A 22,847-nucleotide genomic window follows, 5' to 3' on the forward strand; every position below is an offset into this window, starting at 1 on the left:
AATATTAATATCTAAATACCTTGTTCTGTCAACATGTCTTCATAATTTTCTGCTGTATTTCTTCAAGGTCTGCTATGAATACAAAACCAGTTGTTTGAAAAAAAAATTTTGCTTGTTTCTCCAACCCTAACACTTGCAAAACTTGAAAGTGACTCTAGGGGAAAAAAGAGTTTCTAAAAAAGAAGGGAACATTCCAATTAGGTTTTACTGTGTCACCTGTAAAAAGGTAATACAAAAGGGAATGAGCTGGTTAGACAGTTGCCATGATCCTTACTATGAAAACAGTGCTTAAATGAAGGTGGTGTAGTGAATTGCTGCTGACCCAGCCTTGGTTCTGTATGGTTTACCTCATTTATTTTCTTCTAATTTATTCTACAAAATAGGGGAGAACAAAAGTAAAATCACATAGCTGGACTGTACTGTGTCTATGTAAAAGGCAACTATTAAAAGCAGTTGTCATGCTGTGTTGTAGTAATAGGGGGAAATCCTCCAATTTATGTTGGCTCTTTATAAAAAACAGAATTATACTGATGTTACTGACTTCAACACTAGCTACATGTGCTACAACCTCTCTTCTGGTTGTTATCAGATGTCAAAAAAAGTTATCCTTTGATGACAATATACATTTTCCAGGGGACCCCCCCATATTATTGCAGTATTCAAAGATGGGCCTCTATTATCTAGTTAAAAAAAACACCCTTTAAAAAACTCTGTGTCTTGTGCTTTCCATTAATTTAGAAGACTTAAAGAGGACTTGCAAGAGTTAACTTGCAAAATTTCAGTAACTTCCTGCTTTGAATACTCTTAATAGATGGGCTGAGAGCCACTCAGAAATCTATTGCAACACTACACATACATATTTTTTCCACATCTAGGTCCCACGGTGTAATTTCCTGATTCAATTCTATGCTCCTGTTCTGAGTAATGGTCCAGCAGGCAGGATGCTTGGGACAGCACGGCCAACACGAAACTCTGCTGGAACACTGAACAGGCTGGAGAGTCAGGTAAGTGTCACTTAAACAACATGACATTTTAGGAAATTTCAGCAAAGCTTTAAATGTTATTTTACAGCCCAACAAGAAAATGAGATGATAAAGCAAATACAGGGCTTGGAAACATTTCCAGTATTTTAGATGAGATCACTAGCATTCTATGTTTTCCTGCTTTGTTTTTTTCCACTCGTTCATTTATCAGAATTACATAGTAAATAGGTCTGGGTTTTTTTCACATTTGTGTTTTCCACAGTTTATTTGTGGCACAGCAAGTTCTAGCAGACCTTCCCTCTTGCTCTGACTTAACACCTATGTGTACCTGACATTTTGCAACATGAGGCCACAACCCCTGACCCTCAAGGCTGTTTAATACAGGTTGCAAGTGTTCAGCCTCTGTAGCGCTCTTCACAGCTCCTCAACATGCAATATAGATGATTCTGTATCAGTTCATTTCCAGTAAGCAGCTTGGCCAGATGACCTTGTAACCCTAAAGCATAAGGTACTCAGTACCTGCCACACTTGCATGCAGCTCCACACTGGCAGGCCAGTCCTCCCCTTACTCCAGGAGGGCTCCTTTCCTGGGCCTGCTGCTGAGGGACCTGGCAGCCTGAGGTGGGATTCTTCTGCTTTCAAACACTTGGTTGTCCCATGGCAACAAACAGAGCAGAGAGCTGCCTGCATGGTACCTTGCCATGATGGAAAAAAGGAAGTGCCCCAGCTGCGGGCCCTCACCAGTGCCAGGGCTGCAGCCGGGCTCCTAGGCAGGCACCATGCATATAGCCCTTCCACCCTGGCACCTCAACACACCTCCACAGCCCCATCGCACCCAGCCTTCCCTGCCAGCGTGCTGCACTGTGGATGCATAGGTCCCTGTGCAAAGCCGGTCTGCCTAAATATCAGGTAGGGGGAAAAAGCCAAACAGGAATTGTCTGAATGGTCTTCATGCTAGTTATGGCAATGAACTGTTCCTTAGGAGAGAGTGGATTTTTTAATGGCAAATTTTGATCAAAGCTTCTTCGGCTTCTTCAATTCTAGATGTATAATTGCTCAGACTTGAAATCATCACTCATCTTTTCTGCTGTATTACCAGCTGCTTTTCAGCAGAAGTCACAGAAACAATCACATCAAAACTGAGTTAATCACTGATTACTGAGTGGCTTCATAGGACTTCACGTGAAGTGCCAGACTGATTACATCAAAATCTTAGCTTTTATTAAAAGCAGGAAATATATAGCTCTCCCGATTATGGAGAAAAAATTGGAACCCAAACCCCACCAATGTAGCCTAGGGAAAGTTGGGAGGATTAGAGCAAACAGCAGCAGTTTATGGAACAGGTGAATGATGTGGCATAGCTAAGTCACACCCCCAAATCTCTCCCATGTATTGAGTCACTCATTATAAGGTTTGTTTTTTGTTTTTATCTAATTCCTTACCATTCTGCTGTTTGTATTCTCTTGGGAGACTGTGTGAAAAGACAAAAGATCACTCTTGGGAGATCGTAGTATCTTCCACTTATTGTCTGGCTTCAGGTGTCTGCTAGTACTGTGATCTCGACTACTGTATGGACCTACTTGCCACAGGCCTCTCAAAATTACACCTTGTTATGGTGCTCCCACATCTACACCTCCTTCTTTCTAGTCTACACTTCTACCATCCCCTGCATAATCTTCCATCTCTCCACACCAGACAATAAACTCCCTGGGCCTTTGTCACTATGTTTTTAGTCTCCTGTCCATGTTGTCATATAAAAAAAGTGTGTCCTGGCGCTTCTCAGATGGTGCTGAAGATGATATATGATACTTGCAGAGCAGGTCATAACCCAGTGTCATGAGCAGGTACAAGTTACTGCATGCTAGTTCTTGCACAATGCTTGCCTGTAGCACATGTGAGTCAAGTTAAGGGTATTTACTCTTCTAAGCCTGTAAAAATATCACATGCATGGCAAGCAAATAAGTTTCTATTTATGCTAAGCATTTAAAATATAAATAAAGCCAGTGTTATTTTGACTGTAGTATTCCCCCTACTACTCTTAAAGAATAAAAACCCCATTACTCATGTAGCAAGATGCATACACAGGATTGTGTGACTATCTCACTAAGCAAGCTTGTTTTGCCCTTTGGTCATAGTAATGTTGCCTCTTTTATAAGTTACTTATTTAATCTCCTTCAGCCTTCATGATAACTTAAAAGAAGTCTCATGTCTTCTGGAAGCAATTCTTTTTGCTTCCAAAGCCAGTGAACCTTTTAAAGTACAATGGTACCACTACCCCTCTTAAAAGTATGTGCAAGTTTATTCATCTGGCATTTATGCTGTTACTTGATCATCTCTTAAGTTAATCATTTTATGCTATTTCTCATATGTATACACAGTGAATGATATAGCTATGAAAGTACAAACAAAAAGACAACATCCTTTGCAATATAGCTTAGTGTCTAAAAACAGATGTAACATATAACCATTAACATCTATGTTGTGCCTATTAAAAGAAAAAAAAAGGTGCCAATAAGTTGAAAATAGTAAATCATGGTAGAATAGTCTACTATGAGGAAAAAACCATCTGCTGAGAATGTATTATTGTGCACTCTGCAGTAGTTTTGCAAATATTTTTTTCTTTAAATCTTTAGTGATCAATAAAAATTTAAACTGGATGATGCCTTCATCATTGAGCTATCTTCTCACTTATTTTTGAAAGACCATTTATATAAAATGCTATCTTAGAAACCGCTGCACAAAAGTTAACTGAGAGTATCCTGATAATGTTGGAAATTTCAGAACAGTTTCCAGAGATCAGCCCAAAGTGGTATCACTCACTGCAGAGCAGACAGGTAGTTATAATATTATCAGAAATTTAGGAACCAAGGTTCCCAGTCTGTTTTCCAGAAATCAGATCAGCCTTTCATTACCAAAATTACTTTGAGTAATTGAATCTCTGTCTGTTGGACACTTTGTATGAGTTATCCCTTTATGCTAGAAGAAAAGATACCATAAAAAGTTCGAATAGAGTAGCTGGTCCTTGGGAACTTGACGGAGAAGCAGTAAAAGAAGATACTAAAGGCTCACAAATCATTACTTATCCTTAGTGTACTCAAGGGTGCTTCTGCATGCACTGAACTAGCCCCTGTCCAGTGCTAGCCTGTGGGCTGTGTGATGCTCTTAAGTGGTGGTTAAGGAGGTTGCTGAGTAAGAGAGTTCACTGACATTAATTGTTAATATAAACAGTTACATTGACATAAAACTGAGAACAAAGTAAAGAAAGGAGGGAGATGAAAAAAGGGAGAGGCATAGCAAATCATCAGAAGACAGTACTGAGAAAGATGGGAACATCCAGAAACAGCTGCTGGAGTAACTGCAGAAATGGTCGGTCCTGATGGAGAATATTCTGATTAAAATTCCAATCCAGAAAAGCCCTACAGACTAAAATTAATGGTATGCTGACAACAGCTGTACGCTTTTCCCTGACTCAGGCTGCAAGATGATGAATCACTGACAACTCCACCTCTTTTTCTGCCACTTGCCTTTCTGCGCATATGTTAAGGCAAATGTGCCCATTGCCCCTTGTCTGGTCGCTGGGCTCTACTGGTGATCATCTCCAGGCTAAACAGGCCCCTGTCTCTAGCCTTTCCTCTTAAGGGAGGTGCTCCAGTCCCCTCATCATCTGCGTAGCCTCTGCTAGACCCTCTCTAGTAGGTCCTTGTCTTTCTTGAAATTTGTTGAATATGTCAGACTTGAGATCCTGAATCATATTAATCATCCACAATACTTCTCATCTCACCTGCTGTTGATCTGCAGATAAATATTTCATGTAATTTGAGAGGTATGCTATGGCACTTTAGACTTAAGTAATTTTTTCCTGTCTTTATTTGTGTTAGTTAGAATTTGCCTTTCACTTCACTTAATATCATTATTTAATTCATTAGAAATAATTTGTGCTTCCCCTTCCCAGCTACCATTCCTTTTTCAAACAAGAAAATCTGCGATATGAATTGTTTTTCATTGTAGATATCGCGTGACTCTTTTTCTCAGCTTTCAATATTGTCCCCTCCTTACAACAGTCAACAGATGATCCTACCACACAGTATAGCCTGTTTGTCAGCCTCAAGTCCTGTATCTTATACCAGCAAATATGACATTATCTTTCTTAATCTTTCTTATATTTAGTGAGACTCAACAGATGTTTTTTCTTCTCTCTGCTCTTCAAATCCCACTCACACCGCCACCTGGGAGCATCAAGTGAGGTAGCTGATAGGGTTTGGAAATTACAGAAGATGTCTGAAGAAATGGCAGACACAGAAAGAAGCAGGAGAAACGAGTACATTCTCTGGGTTGTAAGAGTTTGACTTTGGCCATTTTATCTACCAGTCTTTAATCAAAAAATCCTCAAAGGGCCAAATAAATTAGGACTAAATTTTTGTTTAGTAAGCAGAAAACAATAGATTCAGGCAATAGCAAGGTCAGGCGTAATCCAAATTAAGCAGTATCTTTTACTTATTCATTCTTCCCAGCAGCTCACCTTTCAGATGTTCTTATGGAGATGCTGGCAACAGGCAACAGATAGTTAGATGTCCTTGGAAGTTTTTAATCTTTTTCATATCCTTTTCCATCTTGAGAAGCAAGAGTCCACACGCTGTTACTGCAAGAGATTAAGCTGTGATATGCAGTTGTCATGTGTTATGAGACAAAGAGCTCCCTAAGAATATTGAAGAATCTTTTCTAGAAGTGTTAGGTACTAGGCAAAGATCTCTAAAATAAATAAATAAATAAGACATCGGCATTTGGTTTTGTCTCAGAACTAGGAATTGGACTCCCAGAAGCCTCTTCTAGTTTGTGACATTAGTACTATGATACTGCCTAATAAACCAATGCCGTGTCTCAAGGCCATTGAAACCTAGTCTAGGTATTACTGAGATTTTAACTGCAAAGCGTTCGGATTAGTTGCCAGCCTCCAAAGAACAATTCCACTGTCTGAACCCAGAGGAGAAACTAATGTGACTTCTAAGGAGTGGAATGCTTGTTCACCTGAAAATCCACACTGGCATTCAGAAGAATTCAGTTTGCTTTCTGAAATCTCTACAATTTCCGTGTGTGACCAGAGGCCTTTAAAGAAATATTATTGTGTCTCTGGCAATAAAAATGACAGAACAACTCCTTCCTTTCTGCATTTTGTCTGACTTGTTGAGGTGTTTTGTAAGGTCTTTTGGAAAACATCATCATTAATTACAGGTCTATGTAGTTCAGAGTATAGCACACTAGGTTCCATCTTAGTGGATGTTTTCAGTTGCTACCATTAGACAAAAAGTAGTATAGCATGAATATGAAGTATGAGTTCTCAAAAAATTTCAGTCTTTTGAAAATGCAGATGATATCTCTGCTTTTTTTTTTAAAAAAAAAATGAGTTCAAACAGGCAAATACAATCTGTTTGTTTCAGTGATGCTATTATCTTTTCCTGATAGTAATCGTGCTGATATTCATGTGACTAAATAGCATATAACATTATTAAAATTAATTCCTATTATTTGCACTACTTTAAAAAAGACAAAAATAAGTCACACAGAGTTGGCTGCGTATTAGTGAGATTTTGTTAGTGAAATGTTAACCACAATTTGGAAATTACTCGGTAAGTATCCTTTAACTGAGCTTATCCTCTGCCTGAATGTTAATCAGTATCCTTTGCAATTGTAAAACAAAAGGAATATGAACATGCTATGAATCAAGAAATTCATACCATTAGGAGATCATTACAATTAAATTAAAAAAACACAGCTTTGGGAAAACTGCTGAAGCTTCCCAGTATTTTTTTCCATTGATTTTCATCTCCTGTGCTTGGCTTTGTTTACTTCTGCTTAGCTCCAGCAGACCCATGGAGGATAACTGAAAGCAGGTAGGAAATGTAGAAAAATGTACATCTGCCACATCACATCAGAGATGGTTAGGAGGAATGGGCAAATTCTTTTTTTCCAAAAATCTTCAAAACCATTCATATGTTACTGAGATTCTGATACAAGGTCAGAATATGTTGAAGAAAATTCATATGAGACCCAAAACATCACTAGAAAATATCTAAATAGATCTCACAGCTCTAGAAAAACTGCAAGGTTTTAGATTATTAAAGGGATGCATTAAGCTCTTCTATTTTGATTGGTGCATGAATCAAAGTGCTTGGTTCTATTTCTGCTAAATTACATTGTTAAATTGTTACTGTATTCACCCTTTCTAAAAGTAGAATTCAAATATAAAGGAGTTAATGATTTCATATGGAAAATATTTCAGAGAAAGAGACACGTACCTTTGTGAAGATTCTCTGTAGATTAACTTTGAGATTAAAACAAAAAGACTTTAGTGAGTCAGTCCAGCATTCATTTTCTGTAAAAGCTGAAGCAGAAGTTTATCACAGAACACACCCTTATTTAACTTGTATGGTAAAACCTGAAGAAAATACAGTGAAGATACTAAATTTGGCCTGATTTTGGGAGACATTTTCATTGATGACTTTATCTCAGGAATATCTCTACCCTTTCATAAAGGCTGGTATTTTTCACTGTAAAGGTTTTCAGGATGTAATGAAGCTATCAAGGTTTAGTACTGCATGATGAGAGAGACGTGACCCGTGTCTGCCCTCACAATCCTGATTTATGAGGGGGATTGGGATTATTCCCCTAACCAGAAAGACAGTGTATGCATATGTGTTGGAGGAAGAGTGATGTGCAAGCTGCAGCCGACAAAGACTGGAGGCAGATAGAAGAGTTGAGTACTGTTCTCAATAACAAGCTTTGTATAAGAAGATGACTCAGAGCTCAGCTGTAGGTGCCTTGGATCAGGAGAGGAATTTGTTATTTCTGAAGGAAAACATAGTGAAGTTGTTGTAGTTCCATGATTTTTGTCTCATTTTCAAATGAAGGACTCTTGAAACATCTATGTTGTCTCTGTAAGTTATTATGAAATAATTTAGTACAAAATAGTTCTGATTACCAGCTTGAGGATGAGGGGACCTTCTAGAGGCTTTGCTCAGCTCTGTGACTTCAGCAGTTGCTGGGAAATGTGAAAACAGCACCAAGAGCTAGAAAATGATCTTCATAGGCGGAACCTACCCCATGTTCTGTTGTGAATGTGATTTCTACTATATCTGTTCTGTAACTGAACAGACACCTGCCTTGATTAGTCAAAAATGTTTTGGGAATATAACACAGCTGGGTCATCACAGACATTGATTTTATATGCATTCCTTAGCTGATGCTATCATTTCTTCCTGTAGGAGCCAGGAGTTTAAAATCAATCCATTTGCTTTCATTTCCTTACCAGGTAAAAGCAAGAAACTGGGAGCTAGAAAGAATATAGGGAAACCCTATATGGTGATGAGCTATGATGCACTGGTTCTGAATTCCCCATGGGCATAAACCCAGTTGAAAATTGTTATGGGTACCTGCTGTTACCATTTGCATTCTCTGTAGCTGATCAGAACACAAGGTGTAGCTCTCCTTTCTAGTATTCATATTTATCTTGAGCTTTGAGAAAACAATCTTCAGCAGTTGGATACCTATAATCCAGGCAGCTTTATGGGCTTTCTTACTCTCTCTCTTCCATTATTACATATTAAAAAAACATGTGATTTGTGCATTGTGCTCAAAACCCCTTATACTGCTAACTTTTGTTATCTTGGTTAGGGATTATCTAACTACCTGAACATATGAAGACAGGTTGAGAGAGTTGGGGTTGTTCAGCCTGGAGAAGAGAAGGTTCCAGGAAGACCTTATAGCGGCCTTTCAATAGTTAAAGGGGCCTACAAGAAAGCTGGAGAGGGCTTTTTTACAAAGGCATGTAGGGATAGGACAAGGGGGAATGGCTTTAAACTGAAAGAGGGTAGATCTAGATTAGATATTAGGAAGAAATCCTTTACTGTGAGGTGGTGAGGCACTGTCCCAGGTTGCCCAGAGCAGCTGTGGGTGCCCCATCCCTGGCAGTGCTCAAGGCCAGGCTGGACGGGGCTGGGAGCAACCTGGGCTGGTGGGAGGTGTCCCTGCCCGTGGCAGGGGGTTGGAACTAGGTGGTCTTTAAGGTCTCTTCCAACCCAAACCACTCTATGATTCTACGTTATTATAGATGTATGATGATATAATAGAAATATCTAGAGCATGAACACTACTGATACATTCAGTCTTCAAGTATCTGTGAGACTGTTTTTTCCAAGGGAATCTTTGCAAAACTTTTCTCATGTTCTGCTTCTGAAACAATTGCTTCTTTTTTCTGTCTTCCTTTTTTTTTTTTTTTTTTAAGGACAAAACCTCCACTTATCTCTTGCTCTCATGTAACTGAAAATATGTCGCAGATTCATAAGATTTGATGGATGCCTGTAGATCATTTTGCATAATTTAAATGACACATGAATATTTCATGTCTCATTTTAAACTATGTGTGAATCCAAGGTACATGGGTTATAATGAGGACAAAGTAGTTTTCTAGTAGTTTTCAACCAGCTGAAGATGAGTGACTTGATAATAATGCAAGTTTCTGTGCTGTGCACATATGACAATTTTTGGCAAGAAGGTAATAGATAATTTGACTACCACTCTGAGTAAGATACAGCACTGAAAGTGAACTGATGTAAAAATGTCAAGAAGGCCAACCCAAGCTCTGTATTACACTTAGTAAAAGTGACTTTTCAACAGTAAGGTGATCCAGCAAGATGGAGGGCTAGTAGTGATCCTCTGTGCTTTCTAGGATCTGAAGGTTTTTGCCAGTACCTTTCCTAACAGTTCAGTGCTCATACCATATCAAAAATATGGCAGCATCTGAAAACTGGGACAGACTCATCTATCTCAGGATAATTTAAGACATCTGTTTTGTCCTGACTTAAGTATCAGCAGACAAAACCCCCCTTCATTTAAATCATGGATCTTAATTTTGATTTTTGTTTATACTTCAATTATTTTCTAAAGAAAGGGTCATATTCTCTAGTTCACATAACCATTAAAATGTTTTGCAAATGAGAGAAACCTTTACTTTACATGTACTACTTAGTATTTCTAACCAGAATAAACCATAATGTGCCATATTTCTCAGCAATTTTGCAGATTTTTAACCGTTACAGTATTTTTATCATATAAGATTGTGAATGATTGATTTTTTTTGCTTGCTAGTTAGGTTTGTATTTGGCTTACAACTTTTGTCAGTCTTCATTCCAAAGAAATAGGAATGGAAGTAACATGCTCAAAGACTATTGGAATCTGGTCTTGCAGGAGTTAAATGTGAGTAGCTAAACTATTTCTGATATAGAAGAAAAAAGGAGCATTCTCAAAATAATAGGTTATTCTTTTTGCTCAGGATCCCTCAGATTTTCTGAAGGACAGGGAAGCACCTTTGGAAAAAATATGCTAGGCGTTTGAGTAGTATAAATGCCTCACTCTTACTGAAGCTAATAGAATAAACTGATATTTATCATCCCTTCAGCTGCCCACAAAATTGGGTCTATGGGATGAAACTTTGCTATGTGCTCTGAAGAATCCTACAGGTGCCTGCCTTGGTGCCATAAGTAATCTTGAAAGTACGGTACATTGTCCCAAGTATTTAGAATTAGTAAATTCTAGCCCTTTCATGAATTTTTTAATTCAAAGTTTGTGACTAAGAGAGGAGAAAGTTTGTTTTCTTGTTTTCAACTAGGTTGCTCAGTTTTGGAATAGCTACTGCAAATGATGAAAATGTTCTCATAGTGCCTGGTGGACTGAAACAAAAACAAATAGATTGAAATGACAAAGAAATGAAATACTTGTTTTTGGGAAAAGGGTAAATACCAGCATTTGTTCCATGGTAATGCCTGAAAACAATATGTATGTTTACCCAAGGTAGCGACATCGTGACTTTTAGAAAACTCAAGCTGACTTAAGACATTGAAGATATGCTCCCTTAGGTTATACATGCTTGTAAAAGCAGTACTCTTTAGAAAATTATATTATGAAGAGTCCTTATGAATGTAACATTTTGCATTTTTAAATTACTTAACTTCATATTTTAAGTTTAGAACTTAACATTGCCTGTCAAAATTTGAAATGAAAGCTGAAAAAAATATTTACATAGAAGAAACTGCTACATAAAATTCTAAAAAATCCATTTAAAAGAAAATATGCTGATAAAGAGCTGGGAAAAAAGGCTAGTGAAGTTATAAACTTGAAAATACTAGCCCTGAATCTGACAAGGTTTATATGCATTCTCCTTCGCTGGAGACTGGAGAATGTATCTGGGAGGTATCAGTACACTTTTCCCTTAGCATTCATGACTGGCTGTGGTTGGAAACAGCAGGCCTAGAGGACTTTTGCTTACAGTCAGCTCTGCTATTCCTAAATTCTATGTCCTTCCCTAATTCCTATCAGAGACATGTACCTAATTGTAAGGAGTATAACCCTTTCTCATCTGCCTGTTATCACTTTCCTATAAGGTACATACTACCTGAAGACCAGCAGGGTCTAATGAAGAGTCATTATGTGTGACATACTTCTTACAACAGGATTTTCTGCAGGCCTTTGAGTGTACCGAAGCTGTGTAAATTAGCTTTAATATAAAACAGGTTTTCAACAAGCCAACTCTTGCATGGCTACCCTGATGCAAAACTGTTACTGGCTGCCTATATAGGTCTAAGACAAAGATAGTAATGTCAAAGTGTAAAACAAGGAGTAGTGTTAAATCTGGCCTAATTCATCTGCAAGACTTTCTGAGATGGCATGCAACAGGGGTACTGTAAAGTGGCAGGAAGGAATCATTCATTTTGGAAAAATCAAACAGATGTGAAATTTGGGGAAAAAAAAAAAAAAAAAGAAGAAGATTTGGTTTTTGGAACTGAAATGGTGCTGTACCTGTTCTTGCAGAAGTGTTGAAAACTTCTAGGTGTGTGTTCTCAGGAGGAGGAGTCAAGTTCAGTAGTTCAGAAGTTCAACTTCTAAAGAAGGGAGTTGGAGAAAAAAGTCAGTGAGCTCAATTGCAAATCTCAAAATTCCTGATTTTAGGGAAAGTGTAAAATTCTACAGCATGCACATTTCAACCATACTCTCAGCTAAAGCTGATTATCCAGTTTGCACATCTTATGGAGAGGGCACTAGGAACATTGGGGAAAGAGCCTATCATGCTTATTTTCGTTCTTAGAATAAGTGTTTGCATTGATGACAACTTTGTGTTTTGGTTTCGGAGTTGCTAAGTAGGAAGAATGTGTCGGTTTGTTCATTCTGACCTGAGACAGGTGTAACACAACCTCCTTTTGTTCTGATTTTTTTTCCCATGTGAAAACAGGCCCCCAGTGCTATCAGTTAAGTTTTCAAAAACAACGGAAGAGGAATGCTTATTTGGACAGTCAGCTGGTTCCTTGGCCTCTAGGGGGCTCACACTGAAATGCCCAGAGATTTATTATTAATAGCATGAGTCACAGAGAATGCAATCCTAAGACTTCAGTATAAAGCTAAGCTTCAAACATTTAGTCACAAAAGTTTCATAAGGCAGGTGGCTGCTTGGGACTCATCTGTGATAATTGATATGAATTTTCCCCACTGATTTAATTTCAGTTGCATTCTGCAACTTTTTGTGCAGTATGCACGACGCCTATTTTGGTTTTAAGACCAGAGGGTGCCAGGCTTTATGAGAATGGCCATATTTTTGGTGACTTCTAAATTTGATTCTAACTTTACCAACCATGTGGACCTTACATGGCGTTTGGATGAACATCTGCCAAAACCAAACTTTGTTAGTTGTTCTTAGAAGGACAACAAAGTAAATCAGTTTGCAGTGTTATGCTCCCGTTCAGGACAAATAGATACCTTCCTCTGGTGACAAGCAAGCAGTTAGCTGGTGGGAGAGCAAAGAAAAGCCTATATAAGACTGCAGGGCTATATTGCCTTCAGCAAACCTAGTACTGTTCAGGCAAACAGTATGACACACAGTTATTAATACTTTTGGTAATTTTTTTTTTCCTTAAAAAAGAGAGACTGTGATTGTGAGGCAGATCAAACACTATCAGCCCTTGCTTAGGATGTCATAGAACTAATTTCTAGCTTTACCATTCAACAGTGATGAAAAAACTTGCCTGAAAAGAAGACTATGGGGAAAATTATGCCTCTTACGTCTTCCCACAAGGTGGATGTGGCACATTTAGTAAATTAGTTACCTACTGCTGAAACAGGCATTTATTTCAGTGAGAGCTGCTGAAAGCAGTCCATTTTGAAAATAAGTCTAATTTGGGGTTTTTTTAATTTGATTGATGTTGATCTGAAGATGTGGCTTTCCAGTTTGTAAGAAATACTAATTTTTCTGGCAGGCTACATTATCTCCCAAAATGTTTCTTTTACTTAGCAAGACAAATCATAATTCTGTAAATAATACAAATACATATATATTAATTTAATAGAATTGATTGACTTTTTGCCATGTGGTCATAGGTTAAACTTACAATGTGTATTTAATCTCTTTACAGTTTATACACACACACACATATATATATAAAATATATGCTTGTATGAGCATATCGGAAACATTTGTTATCACTCAATTACTATCAACAAAGCGAGTTGCTTTTGGCTTAAACATTTTGTATGTTAAATCAATGAAGTAAGCAATCCCAGAGTGCAAACCTGTAATTTGATCCAAAAGTTTACTTCTTTTCAATAATATTGTTCCACACACATTTATTATATAAAGGCACCCAGGGATTTGTTTGTGCTTCACAGTATTGCCAATTATTTTATACACAACCGCTTTAACATCCCTGTGAAGTCGTTTTTTCAATCTTTTTAAAAACACTTGTCTAAATGAATGTACTCACTAGTAGACTCATCTTACCCTGTCTGAAAGAAAATTTGGTTTTCTGGGTGAGTGCTGTGCTACACTGTTAAGGACTATGACTACCATTTATTTATTTTTAAGAGCTATGATACAGAAACCAGCTTAATATAATTTAGTATTGCTTCAGCTCTCATTAGTTTGCACACACTCTTCCATTCCTCTATACATTCTGGGTTTGGCTGCCAAGAAATGAAGGAAAACTATCACTCATACAAATTGAAGAAACCTTAAATGAGAACTACTGTATTGCATGCACCACTTGCACACATATTGAAAAAGTGGTTCTGTGTGCAATCTCATAATTCATTACATTCCACAAAACCACATTCAAAATTTACACGAAAGGGGGAGGCTTCTGTAGAGCAATTCCAATAATCAATTTTCCTGCATCCTAAGGCAAGAAACTAAGGATGATTATTCAGTTGCTGTAAGTCTTACTGCATTGTTATTTGTAAGTGATTTAGAGTAATATAAGGCAGAAATAATTTCCTTTCCAAATTTGTTTGTCTTTCCTGTGCAGAAATATTAAACAAATATATAGTAGAGATATTTTGTTCTTCTTTCTTTGAATCCTGATACTAGTTTTTTTCTGCCTATTGATCTATTTACAGTATTTCTTTTGGAAGTTTGTGTGCTGCTTTCCTCTGTTGTTCAATAAATCTGTTCTTCCCAGTATAACATTTTGGTCAAATTCTCAGCAACTCTGGAAATGGAAATAACTTCATTGGCTTCAGTAAAGCTGTGGCAATTGACACACATTAGGATTTAATTCTGCTCTTTAAAGAAAAACAAAAGCACAAGAAAAAGTAGAGTATTTCAAACTACATCCTGCCTGTTTACTTCAAGATCCAGGAAATTCCAGTGAAAGTATCGCTGTAAGAGAGGGTTATAGATTATAATTTTCCTTTTTTGAAAAAGTTCTGAAAATACTGCCTTTACCATTTTGAGAACTGCATTTGCTATTTTTAGTCTTCTATCTACTAATGTTAAGGAGCTTTATTAGCATATGATACTATTCACAGTCTCAGGGCTAAGTGTTTTGCTGAGGCTGAGATATTACTTGTCCAGCAGTAGCTTCTGTGATAACTATTTTCTGGTCTCAGGATTTCCAACTTTTATGCATCAGTATGACATCCTTTATATTTTTTACTGTTTAAATTTTTGTGTATGGCACTATTCTAGATGATAAAGACCTACCCCTAAAGGCACAGAGATTTTATCCCTAAATGTATTTTCATTCCCTGTTGGGTACTTGCTGCCATGGAAAAAAAAAAAAAAAAAAAAGAAAAAGAAAAAAAAAAGAAAAAAAAAGTCACAATTAATATTTACAGAGAGTGCCTGACAGCATATATAGATCAGGACATATTTTGCTAAAAAATCTTCAGTGCTGACTAGTTCTGGCTCTTTTTTTGTGTGTTTTATCAATGTCCTTTACATTTTGAATCTCCTGTGATTCAACTGCTTACTAATCCAGGAGAGTAGACTCTGAAAGGCCTTTTCACTAATTATTGCATATTGCATCCTGAGGCGGGCTGTTTGGGGATAAATGGTCAAAGCTAACCATTTGTGACCTACAAATGAAGTTTTTTGCTGTGTACCTCCTCTTTACTTTACTGACTATGCCTTTAAACCATTGATTTTGCCATTACTAAAACTTGGGGCTTCTCTATTTATCAATTACAGTGTTTGTAAAGCACACCTAGCGTTAACGTAATATATGTTTGCATCAGGACAACATTAAGTTGATCCTTCATAATTCAATAAATGATTGATACCTTGAAAGACTGACATTACATGGAAGGATGTAAAAAGAAAGAAGCATGTATTCTTTTCTTAGCTTTCTTTTCTGGCTAGATTTTGCCAGCAACAAAAAATACTTGAGAGAGAATTGGCAGGCAAGGGTAAGTCTAACGTATGAAGTAAGCAACATGTTTGATGTCCTGGTCTCTCAATCATGTAAATAGGGACCTGGCACCCCTATTTCAAGCAGAACTATTAATGGAAGAGGCTTGTGGCCATGGAGTATGCGTTGTTCTGAGATTCTGACAAATTAGTGAAAGCAGACAGACTAGAAAGAAAGCTCTTATTTTATAATGTTCACACTTATATTCACCTAGTAATATTTATCCCTAAATACTGCAACACTTCTGTTGGGTTTCACTGCTACTGTGACTGTAAGGTTCCTCGGAAGCATGTAAAATCATTCTTTGCACCAAGGACAAACCTCCTCTCAGGCCTATAGCCAAGTATAGGACACATCTCTATAAGGCAATGGTATGAGCCCCAGGCCTCAAGTATGTTTTGCAAAAAAAGGTCAAAGGAAATATTTAACTTCTTACATTTCAAATTCTGATGTTTAAGGTATTGAGTGGAACAGCAATGACTCTGACTCTGTGACCTTTTAGCAAAATTTTCCAACAGGCATTGCAAACTTCTGGCATAAATGCCAATTAGTAAGAGCATATAGGAGAGGAAGGTCCTACTGGATGACTGTCAAAATCAAATCAACTAGTATTTAAGCAAACCAAGAACTGCAAGAGTTTCCTTCCATACTGATTAATGAGAATACTCTTTTGAAGGTAAGTGCTACTCATGAGCTGAATAAACCAGTTAGGGTAGTACTCCATAGGAGAGCCACCACTATACAATAAAAACAAGGAAAGCTATAGTTCTTGGGGGGACGGGGGTCAAAGGGAAGTAAATGAATAGGAGTAATATTTAAAGAGTGCCCAGTTTTAAAATGGCAGCCGCAAAAATGCTTTAGCCTGCCTAACTAGCTATATACAAAGCTTCTATGAAAGTACTTTAGCTTTGTGAAATAAAGGCTTGAAGACATAACAATATAAGGCATGGTTTGACTCTCATCCAGACAAGCATTCAAGCGTGTGATTTTAACACTCAGTAATTCCACTGACTTCCTTCCTGGATCAGTAAGTACAAGCTAGACAGAAAAGTGGAAAGCTCGCTCTCTGCCTTCAAACCTTGGGGAGGAGAGCTGCTGGTAACACCTGGTGGAGCTTGAGGGCTGATTTCCTAGGTTTCTATGTGAAGATGGCTAAGAAGGGAGAAGAAGAACTAAAATGGCTGTGGAATCATAATAGATTCAGGCACCGTGATAGCAAAGAAGCAACTTTTTAATGATTGCTGCATCAAATAGTGTTCAGAACAGAACTTACCAAAGCTGTAAAATATGTTCCTTCAATAGATGGGACTAGTCTGTAGAAATTGGGAAGGGATTTAAGACCCTAGTACTAGATCCCTTCATAGGAAAAAATTACTTTCTGTTGATGTTGATAACACACAAATGAAGTTACTCTCAAGGTGTAGATACAGGTAGCATCTGCTACAGAATTTCTTATAGTTTCAGGAGCACATTAATGTGGTTCTCTGTTTTTATCGCTGAGTTCTATCCCATCAGAATAAATACGTTCTAATAATAATTCATAATTGGGGATTTTGTTTGGGTTTTTTTTCCTTTGTTTTTTCCCTTAAAACTGTCTAGGTGAACTTAGGAATAAAAGAGAAGAGAGATCCTTTAGTGAGCCCACTCCTTTGACTTGCAGTGTTTTCCAGCATTTACTCCATAACAAGGCACTAAGAACATGTCTTTCCCCTAAAACTTACTCAAGATCCATGAAAATTTGATTTCAGAATTACCTATTTAAGGGCTCGATACTGAAACATCTATCTAGTTCAGAAGTATTGCTTTCTTTATGGGCTCCATCCCTTTTTTAGTTGCTTCCATTAGTTTATGAAATCTTTACTCTCGATGGCTTTGCTCGGGAAAAAAAAATCCTAAAAAAAAAAAAAAGCAAGCCTCTTTTTTTTACAAGACTAGGGTACAAATAGGAAAAACACCTGATTTTCTTCCCAGTCTTACAGATTGTGACATTAAAAATGCTCTCTATGCTTCTAAGCATAGAGAATGAGCTCAAATATTATGCACAATACACAACCTTAAGTAGATGCTGCACTCTAGTTGTACAGCTACTTGGCACTTTGTCCCTTTGAAAGGGATTGCCTTAGCACAGAACAATTAATGTAGCCAACAGAGAACAGCAGAAAAAGAGCCACAGGATGGGATTTTGCCGGGGGAGGAGGCAGAGTTCTCTAAAGGAGGCTATAATTATTGTGACAACAAGACACTGAAGAAGAATTGCAGAAACAATGCAAATGAACGGGCGTAGAGCTCAGCTCTGCATGATGTAGACAGTACTTGAATACGGATCTGAAAAAACACCCTATGCCTGAGACGTTGCTCAATAAAATGTCCAAGGACTAGAGAGAGCTGAAGCTGATGGTACAATTTTAGAGGGAAATTTGCAGCAGTAACAGAGAGAAGAAGATTGTGCCCTTTGTTGCACAAGAAGTCAAAGAGAAAGTGTTGAGGACGCATCTGTAGAGCAGGGTAGAAGTAGAGACTGAGCAAAACAGGATAAATAATGTGCAAGAAGAGGTCTAATGCTCTAGAGAATGAAGACGAGAAATGGGCAGAAACAAAAATTTTGTGTGGCAACAAGTAAGAGCAACACTTCATACACATAGAAAAGAGAGGGAAACCAAGAAGCTGAAGATGAACAAAAATGGAATACAGGTTGTTACAAGAGAGAACAGTCTGAGGAGGATGATTTGCTTACAGGAGTAAGGAACGGAAAGACTAGTGACACCTGTCAGCACCATTGAGACTAGCCAGAAAGCCCACAGGCAAGGGGAGAAAGGACTGATTAAGAAAAAAGATGTGTTTGAGAGGTCAAGAAGTTTGGGAAAAATTGAGAGTTGCCAAAAATTAAGCAAGTTAGACTTTGGTTGTTTTTTTCGGGTTGTTTTTTTTTTTTTTTGTTGGTGTGTTGGTGTGTTTTTCGGGGCGCAGATGAGTGTGTGTGTGTATGCACAAATAGTGAAAGATTCTTCAGACATTCCAGGATTCTGAAAGAACTGGACATAAAGTTCTGGAACGGGAACTTTTGGGGAATTAGGGGAACTCCAGGATTATGAAAGAACTGGACATAAAGTTTTGGAAGGGGAACTTCTGGGGAATGAGGGGAACTCATATTGAAGTATGAGCCACCAGTGTGATACAGTCATGGAGAAAGCACTGGCACTAGGCAGTTCCCTGTTTGCTGTGGAAAGTGAAAATATTAGCACCGTTTTCTAAATCCTTCATGACATATCAGTATGTTATATGCTTCTGGTCACTTGCTTTCAAGAGCAGTGAAGCAGATGAGCATTGTGAGGAACATCACAGAAATGGAGGCTTCCAGAGGTGGCACTGTATAGTTGTAGTGGGTTGACCCCAGCTGGTAGCTAAGCTGCCACCCAGTAGTGTGCTCACTCCCCACCTCAGACAGACGGGAGAGAGAACTGGAGGGGTGGAAGTCAGAAAAAACTCAGGGATTGAGATAAAGGCAGTTTAGTAAGTAAAGAAAAAAATTGAAAAAAAAACCCTAGTAATGCAAAAGCAGTCACTCATCACCTCCCACCAGCAGACCAATGCCCAGCCAGTCTCAGATGCCCAGCCAGTCCCTGAGCAATGGTTAGCTTTGAAAAACTCCCCCCACCCCACCCCATCCTTCTAACACTGCGTGATGTTCTATGGTATGATGTATCTCTTTGCTCAGTTTGGGTCAGCGGTCCTGGCCGTGTCACCCCTCAACCTCTTCTGCACCCCCAGCCCATGCGCTGAGGGTGGTAGGGGAGAGCAGAGTGAGGAAAAGAGAAGGACTTGCAAGCACTGTGCAGCAATAGCTAAAACACTGGTGAGTTTGCAACACTCTTTTGTTCACCGAGCTAAAAAGTAGCACCATACCAGCTACTATGAAGAAAATCAGTTCCGTCTGGACCAGGCCTACAACGACAGTCTAGCAAAATGGAGGCTGAGCAAAGGCTGCTGTCTACTTACTCACCACAGGGATCCCAATGAGGGAACGAGCTTTTTTAGGCTGAAGAACAGTATTGAAAGCGTATGCACATATAAACAAGAGGTGGTCAAGGAGTTGTTCGTTCAGGATCTAAATTCCCTGAGAAGAAAAATACAGTTCAAAATAAGCAATAAAAATACTGGACCTTTATAGATAACAACACCACCTTGCACAGGAACTAAACTTTCTTATGACTCTCACATCTCAAGGATTCACTGAGAAATTTATAAGCAACTTTTAAGAAAGAAATTTAGATACATCATACAGAGGCACAGACATGTAATTTTACCTTTCTGTACTTTCTTTCAGATATAACTTGAATATTGTAAAGTGTTATGAATACTTCTTTTTGACTAAGTTAGATTATAGTTTCTATGACAGCCAAAACAGCAAAATCAGCTATTTTTTCTGTCTTGTTAAGGAAAAGTTTTGTCATTTGCTTACACATTTGCTTCTTTAAAGAGAAAGCAGTACCACTGTGGCTTAGATTTTACTCAGTGGTAACTGTTCTTAAAGTGCTTCATTTTAACTTCATTATAAAAAACCAACATTCCTTTTCTAAACAGATTATTGTGTATATCATAACTCTTAATGGCATTTTGGTATAACATATATTCACTTACAAAGGCTTTAATCCTTAACCTATAGTTGCAGATTATCAGGACGCAAGCTACAGATAAAAATATTTATATATCTAAATATGAGCTGCTCCCTTGTCCAATGTTCAAGCTTCCATAAAACCAGGGTAAGTATCAGAGACATAACAAAGACAGAGAGGAATTGGTAATGATTAAACAGAGTAAGAAATGAATAACTGACACTAGGCAAATAAAATTCTTACATTACAGCAATGTGTGTTCAAGGCAGGAGAACAATTTGTCAAGCATGTAAGTAAGCTAACAATCCTTATGTTGTTGCATAATAGTTTGGATGAAATAATAAAGAAATTCAAGTAGAAAATGGCCCTGAATTATTGAAAGGAATGTGTTAGGTGATCTAATTGAAGTTAAGAACTTCCTTCTCTATAAACAAATGGAATATCCTTCAGAGTGTGCATGTAGTGTATTTTTAATACATTTCACAATCGGTACAAGTTCTCCATTACTTCTACAGGCTAAGATTTTATTTTAAATTAACAATGATTATTTCATTACAATAAAATAGTTACCTAGCATACTTAAGAAAACAAAAATCAAGGCAACTACACTAATCATAAAGAACACAGTGATCCATTGTCACCACAGTGAACAATTATTTAAAAAAGAAAACAAATGACAAGCTAATGATAACCCTGCCCCATTATTCATTAGGTACTATAATGTATTATTTTCCTTACCTTGAACACTTTGGTCTACAGCATAAATTTGACAATGCAGTTGGACTGAAACTCCTTCTCAAATCAGGTTTTTAATAATACTAATTATGAAACACAAAGCTAGTAAGTTCTTAGGACTCAACATAAGTCTTTCATATTTTCATTTGTAGCCATCTCATCTTGTTTGATAAACACTGGCTTGTAAAACGATCAAAATGTTCACCTATTGCAAAATGTTTCTAATACATTTTACATAATTTTGTTAAAACAAATTTAAAAAAATTAACATGGGACTGAAATCTGTTTTTTTCAGCTGTATCCAACAAATCAGATTTTAAATTTCTTTAAATGTACCTTGAATTTTCCCATAAGGCTACTTTTGAACTTCAATTAAAAAAAAAAAAAACCCACAAACAAACAAACCCCAAACTAGGATATTTTCTAAAGACTGGCAAACCAAATCAAAACAATTAGTATGTAGATTTAAAAAACAACAAAACCAACACCATGACAAATTTCAGATCACTGTGGAAATGTTACAGCCTTTCTGTCATACTATAAGAAAATGATTTAGCAATTTTGACCATAACCAAGCAGTTAATATTTCCATTACATTCTTGTATGTTTGAAAAATACATATATTTATACATTCTTAATATTTTGGTTTTAATACTCACATATTTTCAATTTCCATTTGTGGTGGAGACAGTAACAGGTACCACCTTGTTTTTAGACATACGTTGGGTAACAATAACACAGCATGTTCCATTCTGAAATAGTTCAGAAGATGGATGAGGTATTACTTGCTCTGGCCTTACCATAATTTAGATTATCTATTTATCATTAACTTACATACTTCTTATTTAACAGGTTTTGGACACCCACAGGTGATAAAAGATCTGGCACTGCTTTCCATTATTGAGTGTGGAAATTTATGTAGTGATCAGGTTATTATGCTATTTCAGCTGTATCTGTGGGTTTTGGAAACAAATTGCAATGCAGTTAAAACATTTCCTATTTAAAAAAGTAACAAATATTTGTTACAAATACTCTTCGTGTGACACATGTAAGTATTAATGTCCTGGCTTTGCCAGTAGATACTTTAATAAGGTGGCTTTCAGGAAGTTAAACCTGTAAACATGACAAGGTATGGACTGACCTCCCATTTTGATACTTCTACCACTGCACAGCTTTATTACGTTCTCTGGTCCATTTTTAAATATTCACTTGCAAGTTAGTATGTAAATAAATCACTAGTAATGAAGCATTGCTTAGGTCAGTTAATATAAAAGTGTTGTACATATGGTAAGAAATAAAATCTTTGATCAAAAGCACAGTTGCAGATAATTAACCTAGCTCTGTGAAGGAACTGTATGGGCTCAAATGAAAGGGCTTGTGCCTTTCAAACAAAGGTGCCCAGGCTGTGCAAGTGAAATGTTTGCTGATGGTCAATGCATAGCTCACAACCCACACTTCCTCCGTATTTCTAATTGCCAGACTCCACTGACAAAATTCTTAAATGCATAATTTCCCACTATTAGATGTACATAGTTTATGTAAAAAAGTATAAATATATCTAAGTATTATAATTAAGTTCTATACACATAACTATAGCGTTTGATGTATTCAGTGCAGAATTTCATATATATGCAACCACAATATTGTAGGTAATATTATCGTTGTAGGTAATTCATAGAATTTGGATAGATAGCCAGGGGAAAGACCTCCAGGATGGAAAACAAAACAAAAGTTCTTTAATATTGTCCCTGCATTAAATTGCAGTCTGAAGTATGAACAAACAAATAAATAGA

General features: G+C 37.3%; 1 protein-coding gene and 2 long non-coding RNA genes across 9 annotated transcripts in view; 1 reads left to right on the forward strand and 2 right to left on the reverse strand.

Annotated features, from left to right (window-relative positions):
• LOC121082416 overlaps window positions 1–869 on the reverse strand; it is a 74,038-nt gene extending 73,169 nt beyond the window's left edge. For all 4 annotated transcript variants that reach the window (XR_005826016.1, XR_005826014.1, XR_005826017.1 and 1 more), the window contains exon 1: window positions 20–869. This is a non-coding gene — a long non-coding RNA (uncharacterized LOC121082416). The remainder of the gene's footprint in view (window positions 1–19) is intronic.
• IL15 (interleukin 15) overlaps window positions 1–22,847 on the forward strand; it is a 39,032-nt gene that overhangs the window by 11,290 nt on the left and 4,895 nt on the right. For 3 of the 4 annotated variants that reach the window (XM_040581725.1, XM_040581717.1, XM_040581681.1), the window contains exon 2: window positions 876–1,004. The exons of the other annotated variant lie outside the window; for it this stretch is intronic. In XM_040581725.1, the coding sequence (XP_040437659.1) occupies window positions 942–1,004 (63 nt within the window). In that variant the 5' untranslated portion in view covers window positions 876–941. The remainder of the gene's footprint in view (window positions 1–875; window positions 1,005–22,847) is intronic. 4 annotated transcript variants of the gene reach the window in all.
• Window positions 5,501–20,360, reverse strand: LOC121082436. The gene is made up of 4 exons (XR_005826021.1): window positions 19,707–20,360; window positions 11,832–11,914; window positions 7,277–7,302; window positions 5,501–5,622 (listed from the first exon to the last, which is right to left on the reverse strand). It is a non-coding gene; the product is annotated as an uncharacterized LOC121082436 (long non-coding RNA).

This window comes from Falco naumanni, chromosome 1 (genome assembly GCF_017639655.2).
Source record: "Falco naumanni isolate bFalNau1 chromosome 1, bFalNau1.pat, whole genome shotgun sequence".
Taxonomy (NCBI): Eukaryota; Metazoa; Chordata; class Aves; order Falconiformes; family Falconidae; genus Falco; species Falco naumanni.